Source organism: Branchiostoma belcheri, unplaced genomic scaffold (genome assembly GCF_001625305.1).
Source record: "Branchiostoma belcheri isolate BF01 breed outbred unplaced genomic scaffold, Haploidv18h27 scaffold322, whole genome shotgun sequence".
In the NCBI taxonomy this organism is placed as follows: Eukaryota; Metazoa; Chordata; class Leptocardii; order Amphioxiformes; family Branchiostomatidae; genus Branchiostoma; species Branchiostoma belcheri.
Window position 1 is genome coordinate 29,592 of NW_017803935.1, and position 8,486 is coordinate 38,077.

Below are 8,486 nucleotides of genomic sequence, written 5' to 3' on the forward strand. Positions count from 1 at the left end.
ATGTTAACACCACTTGGCGTAGGTATGAATTCGTAGAACTCTTGTTTTTTTATAATATGCTGTAGTGAGCAATACCCACTGATTGTACAATGACTCAATCAGTGGGCAATCAGTGGCTCACAGCTGCCAAATTCTCAATTGCAATGAAGGAGGTGTCGATGGACTCTTAACCATAGAAGAGCTATGTACTGCATCTCAATGACAGTTCCCTATGTTCGTTACTACTTTAAGGGTCCACATCACTTTGACACCTACAAAACTGTAATTTTTTTGATGTAGTTCAAAATTTCATTTACTGTACGGGTAGATTCTTGTAATTGATAGATCACCAACATTTCTAGTTTGTATTTACATTGGTTTTATCCACCTTGTAATTATACATGTACATGTATCTTGTCAATGGATGCGATTTATACTCGTTTAAAGTTAAGACTTTTGATCCAACACAAAAATTCTCTCACCTAGAGCGTTTTATACTCGTTGTATGTTTTTGATAGGTGTTTATAAGTACCTTTTGCTTTTTGCAATAATCAATAAATATATGTGAATATAAAAAAAGTCTCCACAACTGACTTCACTTTGGTCTACCATGAATGTATCTAAGTTGACAGACATAGTAACTAGCTATAAGCAATCACAAGTACACACAAACACACACACAGACACACACACACGGACACACACACACACAAACACACATACAAACACAAACACACACACACATAGACACACACACACACACACACACACACACACACACACACACACACACACACACACACACACACACACACACACACACACACACACACACACACACACACACACACACACACACACACATACACACACACACAAACACACACACACACAGACACACACACACACACACACACACACAAACACACACACAGACACACACACACGACACACACACACACACACACATAGACACACACACACAGACACACACACACACACAGACACACAGACACACACAGACACACAAACACACACACACACATACACACGTCTAGGGAGGGAGAGCGATTAAGAGAGAAGGAAAGCTCGAGATATAAAAAGATAGAGAGCACGCACTACTATCTAATCTTACCCTGTTGCGGAGACAGCTCGCCTCCTCTCGGATTTTCTCCTCAATGCTACCAGTTCCGACCTTCATGCCAAGGGTCTTTAAGGCGGTGTGGCTAAACTTCCTTCTCTGTTTGAACGCTGCCCCCCAGCGTGCAACCGCGACACCTTGAGGAGAAAAAAGACGTTGTATTCCTACATATCTGTAGCGAAATACTCAGTCAGAATGTATAAAAAACACTCTTCGCCGTAAAATACTAGCTTCGCAGACTGTTGGAGCTAATTCTATTACACTATAGATATATCATGCAAATCACATCCATATTTGCATAATAGTCACATAATGATATCAAGCATCACGTAAGCTACCAACATACTCAAAAGCACGACGATCCGTCTACCAGTTCTTGAGTTATCCTCTTTTAAATATTTTAAAACAGATAGCCCTGCAGTGTGGGCCCAAACTCACGTCACTTCTTATTAACCTATCGTTTCTGATTCAATTTTGAAAAAAAAAATCCTCTTTCAAGAATCGGCTGTCCAGAGAGCTAATGGTTCTTTCTGGTCAGGCCGAAAACATTTCCATACAAAATATCGACTTCATCATTACATCATATCTTCTCATCATCTTAGCTGGGGCTCTGAGATGTTACATGAGCCACAGCTACACCCCAATATAGCCCCTAATGGGGCACTTTAGGGGATAATAATAATAACGCCATTCCAAAATTGAATTTAAAAACGTGTCCCTCCGATTTAATAATGGAATCTTCTAGTGGTGCCTTCGTAATATCTGTACAAACTTCAACAGATAAATAAAAAAAGGGAAAAATGTAAAATTTTTGCTTTACTGACAGTCCTTAGCAAAAGACATTGAATAAAGACGCTTAAATCCCCCTAAAATAAAAGAAATGGGCAAAAAATATTTTGCCCATCCATATTATTGACATAGCAATAATAATTAGATATGAGATAACAAAAAAGATGAAATAAAGAAAAAGAAACACCCCTGGTTTTGTAAGTTGTTACACTTTGTAAGTCGTTAACGTTGTAGCAGGCTGCTTACCGATTGAGCTATGTTTATAGGTGCAGGAAACACTTGCCTATCTATAGACTTAAGTAGCTTAGAACTTACATGTTAATTCCAATAAAACATATGGTTTAAAGTTGCAACCTATACAAAAAATGTACCTTATGTGACATTTTTTTCACAAATTTCAGCCTAAGGAACTCTAATTCCTAGCCAGTATTTCTACAAAAACAAGGTAATTGTTCCCGTTACACGTATGCACAGGTGTTCTTTTAGTAAATATCTGTATCTCTGTATCTGTATCTGTATAGCCGGTATAACCGCCTTTCGGCGTAACACAACAGCTTCGCAGGCACGCGGCGCGGCGGCAGCTGGCTACATTACACCGATCGACTTGTTACACCTAACCCTTGAACATCTAACTCTAGACTTTGTTTAAAGCTATTTAGTGACAATGCCCCTACTGTACTTGGTGACAGCGAGTTCCACTCTGCGATAGTTCTAGGAAAGAATGAATTCTTGAACACCTCAATCCTTGGTTGATAACTCTGGTACTTGCAGGCATGGCTATTTCTTGTTCTCTTCTGGGCTGGTGTTAGGTATTTAGTAATTGGGACGTCCACCAGTTTATTAGTCATTTTGTACATCATGCATAGTCTGGACATTTTTCTTCTGTCTTCCAGTGACACCCACTGTAGGTTACTTTTCATTTCCGTGACACTAGCACCTCTTTCATAGTTGTAGTAAAAGCAATCAAGTGTACATCCAATCAGGAGCCCCATCTATAATCAAACCTGATCCCTGCCTATGCATGCCAATGCCCAAATATGGTCATAGCCCAAATTCCTTCACGCCCCGATGTCAAGCCAGCTGATACATGATCCTGCCAAAGACATGACTCCGACACTACTTGGGGGTTTCTAATATACCCGAGGCAAAGGCTGGGAGGGGTTTGGTCTTGATGTGGGAGACTAAACCTAACCTAACCCCAATTGTAAGTCTAACCCTAGCCCTGAACAATAATCTCAACTCTAACGTTAACCCTAACCCTAACTCTGATACCAACCCTAGCCCAAAACACCTGACCTCTCACGTATTTGGCAGCTCGAGGATTTGGCATAACACCGACACCATATATAAGTGCATTTGGGCATTGACAACAGTACAAATGAACCGAATTATGCAATTTTAAATGAGTGTGGGCAAAAATTTATAATGGATTGTTGTTGGTAGATATATAAAGCATACCCATACCGAATTTTAGCTGATTTAGATGTACTACGAGGTCTCCAGGACCCAAATGTACATGACTTTGTCAGAAAATCGACCCCCCCCCCAAAAAAAAAAAAACATATAAAACCATTTTAAAATTGAAAAAACGCCCAGGGGTATTTGTCCACTCATGTCCTTCTGCCGAATTTCATGTCATTTGGCCCAAAAATTAAGAAATTTAATCCATTTAACGAAATAGCAAAAGGAGGAGAAGACCACATAGTGGTGAAGCCATGATAAGGAAGAAATAGTTACCCTTTCCATAACCAAAGACAACGTCAATCATGTAGTTTTCCGGTCTGGAAGCGAACAGCTCGGACCTGTCCACGAGCGCGTCCTTGACGGCAGTGTAGCCGTTCAGAACCACCACATCTTCCATCCCCATCCTGACGGTGAAGACGTCCCCGTACTGCCGCCTCCACGCCGTCAGCTTGAGGTGAGGCGCTCGGCCCAAGGCGAGGAGGTGCCCGAGAAGGGGCACACGTCCTGCCGGGTAGGGAGGCAGGTTTCTCGGCCGGCGCTTCAAGAGGAAATATACCAGCAGGAGAAAAGCAACACCAAGGACGAGAACAGACAGCAGAGTCAGCCCAGAGATCTGCAAAATCTCTCGGACAAACTCAGTTATCCAACCGACGAGTACCGCCATGTTTGTCAAGATTAAAAACATTGTTGTGAGTGGCCATGACCCGACGAGGTCGTTCGACAACTGGTACATTATATATACCAGTCGTCGGACGACCTCGTCGGGTATACCTATTTACCGAAAAACACCGAAAACCCAGAAAAACACATATAGGAGGCTTAAATCTACCGAAATACACCCTGCATTGTTGAGATGCCAGCCCAAGTCGCTGTATCTTGGCATAAGATAACTTGTACGCAGCCCAGGAAAAAAAGAAATCACTCAAATACTCAATCGGCGGAGGCGAGCCGGTCAGTCGCCATGTTTGTTTACATAGCGTAAGGCAATATGTTTGTTTGGCACGTACACAGAAGAGAAGTGAAATGTTCCAAAATATAAAGTTCTTTTCATTTTGATGTTCGAGGGCTAGGTGTATAAAGTCGATCGGTGTAATGTAAACAGCTACGTGCCGCGTGCCTGCGAAGCTGGTGTGTTATGTCGAAAGGCGGTTAATGTTATACCGGCTATACAGATACAATTACAGATACAGACAAGGTTTGATTTGCCGATTTAGAATTTCCAGTGCTGAAGCCGACGACACTTGACACCCAGTGTTGACGTGACGTAACTTCGGCACTGTATACTAACACGATTGCACTGTATCCCGTAAAATTGCACCGTATACTAATACGATATTGCACTGTATTCCGTAAAATTGCATTGTATACTCTGGCACCCCTGGTAATGTCATGGAGGTTATATTTTATGTCTGCTTGTCGGTCTTCTAAAAAACGACTGGAAGGATTCAGTCTAAGCGCGCAGGCGTTTGAGCAGAGGTCGGCGTTTCTTTTTTTGCTTTTTTTTCTAACCGCCTTCTAACAACCAGATGTTTGATTGCTAGAGATAGCTAGCTGTTGTGCCTAGGAAAAAGAAACATAAGTTTGGGCTACCTTGCCTTTGGCACGGGTATCAGGGACAAGGGAATATCAGCCCAGGTCAAAACTCTGCCTCGCCTGGTGGAATTGCAGGAGTTGCATCTGTTCAGAAATAACAGACTCAAGAACTGTCTCACTAGTCCAAACACTTTGCCAGCCCAGAATGTCAAACAAAACCCACCTAGTGGCAAGTGTGTGACCACAACTCTAATGATTCCGACACTAATGATTAAATTAAGCGTGTACATATCCAGCTCCGTGCGGCGTGGCGGTGTATAGACTAATCACTAGGCTAACAACTGGTATCAGTTCTGACTCGAGAAAGAAATAATCCTGACATAGCTTCTTGACCACAAAACTCCCCACTATTGAACTTTAACATTCACTAACGTCAAACGGTAGGGCGGTGATTGCCAAGACTTGATTAGTAGGATAGCTAGCTAGGTAATTACTTGATAATTAGGATAGCTAGCTAGATAAAATGTGAAACGTGTAGGATGTTAAATTAAAATTAAGAAGTTGCAATGTACCTTATAATCGCTAGGTGTTGTTCATTATACAAGCTTTAAGGTTAAATGGCACTACCTTGTGTAAAACAATTGGTTTAAGTGGAAGCTCATCAGCCCACTATTTAAATAAACAATATTAACCCCCACCTGGCCTTTCTAAAGGAATACTGCCAAAGAAGAGATTCAAATGGGCCAGGGGAGTTCGGCCGCGGGGAGGTAGTTTCTTTCCCTCAGCCGACGGTGACTGGTTGGTTGATGTTCGTCACGTGACCCCCTGCCTTCTCGGAAAGGTTAGCGCCGGGAGGTTCTGACAGAACAAAAGGGTAAAGATTGATGTTTGAAACGCAATTTTTCACAGTGACTAGAGAAATCACATAGAACAAAGAAACAATTACATGTATTTGGTTCGGGGTATGATTTTTTGCATGACCAGGTGTGTGCTTTTTTGGTGTGTGTGTGTGTGTGTGTGTGTGTGTGTGTGTGTGTGTGTGTGTGTGTGTGTGTGTGTTGTGTGTGTGTGTGTGTGTGTGTGTGTGTGTGTGTGTGTTTGCGTGAGTGAGTGTGTGTGTGGGGGGGAGGGAGTCTGATAAGGGAGACTAAACCTATTCTAACTCTTATCGTAAACCTAACACTAGCCCTGAACAGCTCTAATGATTCCGAATCTAATCATTCCAACTCTAAACCTAACTTTAATACCAACCATAACCCTGGTCCTTTTAACACCTGGCCTCTCATATATGTGGCAGTTCATGGATTCTAACACAAGGGTCCTACCGAATTGAAGAATCGTTTGATTTGATTTGATTTTTTTGACTGTATAAACATTTACAGCCAGGTCTGCCCAACTAGCCGGAGGCTATTAAAAAAGACTAGCCCCCACAACAAGAACATAAACAGTACAGTTCGGAACAGGTAAAATTTAAATGTTAAAACTGTTAAAACAGTGTCATTTACACTTCAGATAAACATACTATTACATAAATGATGTTGCGGTCTAACAAGCTATGAAATGCGGCCTGGACGTCATGCGTTTACTATATTCATTACATGTGTGTACTATATTTACATTGTCAATACAATTCAGTTGAACTCGTACGGTTTCACTTTAGTTAGTAGCTATCAAATTTCTATCAAGTATTGTCAAGAGTTTGTAGTTTAAGGAGCTGACGGAATGGGCTATACGGGTATCGCTAGAATGTATATATACGATAGTATTGCTCTGTTCACAAACGTTCTCTGGGATCTAGTAGTCCTACAAACGGTTAAGTGTTCACTGTTCCTCAGTGGATACTGGGATTCTGTGGCGGACGCTCGCGCTCGAGGTCGCAAACTTTAATTTGCAGGTGTGGAGGACAGCGACCGTTGAACAGTTTTTACATGGTTACTGCAGTGTGAAACCTGCGTCGGAAACACCACATTTCTTGCAATGTTGCCAAAGAACATAGGCATTGACACATAAACGATTAAAAGCTTAAAACATACATGTAAACATTTAAATGTAAATACATGAGGAGACTGAGAACGATTGTGGCATAATGACCCTATCATTGTGATCTGTATAAGGCCACACTGACCTAGCTTTATGGATGGCATTGATTCTCCCTGGTTCTCAAAAGAATCATCTTCTCCAAGGCCCTGGCCTGGTTATTACGTATACCATCTTCCGTATCCTATACTCGCTAATTAAAATAGGCAGCGAAAGAAAGGATGTCATCTATAAAATCAAGTCAGTGTCACCTAAATATAAGCGTCATTGATATGGACTTTGCAACTAGATAAAGCTGATATACTTTAACTTAAAGTGGGAAGCAGCATAGTTAGTATTTACTAAAGGAATTGAAAGCGTTAATTTTATGGGTAGTTTTTTACAGGATGTCTTCAATAAAATTAAGTCAATGTGGCCTTAACTGTGTGAAAAAGATGGCACTGTGTAACGCTATGACGCAAAAGTTTACACGTGCAATAAGTTAATCCTATTACATTACACAATTTAATGTTTTTGTCTGTCATCAAATGCCGGATACCCACACACAAGTCAATGTTTGCACTGTTAATAAAGATTTAAAAAAACGGCTCCATGGTAAAGATTGCAAAACTTTCCTCGTCTCCCCGGGTACAAACTTTTGTCATTGTCGTACTAGGCTCATCATTACTTTAGACATTGTATATTAGATAGTAATTGTTAGAATGTCACAATGAGCAATATGAATAATAAAAAGAGGTTTTGCACCCCCCCTCCCCCACTCAACTGACAGAAACGCTAAAAATAAAAACATAGAAGCATAAATTTGAAACCAGTCACCAGTTTTATTACCATTATACTCAAACAGTCACAGTTACATTGCTTTCGAAGATGTACATAATGTACACCGTACATGTCTGGAAATAGTTGGAAATGAAAATGATCATCCTCACAAAAATGTCCTGCTAAAATTGTCTAGAAATAAGTTTCCATGTATCAGCGGTTCAAAGATTATATAATTTTTGAGGGGGAAAAAGAAGTAAGATTAAAATATTAATATTAAACCCTAATCACCATTCTACTTTGTTCACCCCTGCGATTAGAAAACACATAAGATGTAGGTGCCAGCTGCAAAATGATTTAAATAATTTAAACCTTAACGCCCTAAACAATTTTTTTTTAAACGAAGGCAGGTACATTCCTTTGTATTTGTGAATCAAAGAACTTAATCACCCATGTCTTTATACCTAATGAAACTATTGAAAGTCTTCAGCTTCAGCCGCCTGGTCCTGAGCTTTCTGCAGTTCTGTAAGAAAAAAAAAAAGAAGATACATAGAAGACGTTAGAAACACTAATAAAAGACCAAAGCCAATACGGGGCATACTAACAACAATCAAGGGGTGGGGTGGATAAAACAGGTCTTAAACAAAAAAGGTGTGACCTATATTGACCGTCCAAAAACATTACTTCTTATTTATACATCTATGCTCCTCTATGGTGAGAATAAACCAACTCAGACGTACCATTTGCTGTGACTTGCACCAGGCGGAGGCGCCGGGATCCCACT

General features: G+C 40.7%; 1 protein-coding gene across 2 annotated transcripts in view; it reads right to left on the reverse strand.

The window, feature by feature from the left end:
• The window catches only part of LOC109475070 (cytochrome P450 2U1-like), an 18,935-nt gene extending 14,624 nt beyond the window's left edge, over positions 1-4,311 (reverse strand). Inside the window, exons 1-3 of one of the 2 annotated variants that reach the window (XM_019775612.1) lie at positions 4,203-4,311; positions 3,647-3,911; positions 1,115-1,257 (exon numbers count right to left, since the gene is read on the reverse strand). In XM_019775612.1, coding sequence (XP_019631171.1) covers positions 1,115-1,257; positions 3,647-3,911; positions 4,203-4,256 — 462 coding nt within the window. In that variant the 5' untranslated portion in view covers positions 4,257-4,311. Of the gene's footprint in view, positions 1-1,114; positions 1,258-3,646; positions 4,142-4,202 lie in introns of those variants that run through there. The other variant, XM_019775611.1, reaches the window with a different exon arrangement.
• Between the last annotated feature and the right edge of the window lie 4,175 nt (positions 4,312-8,486).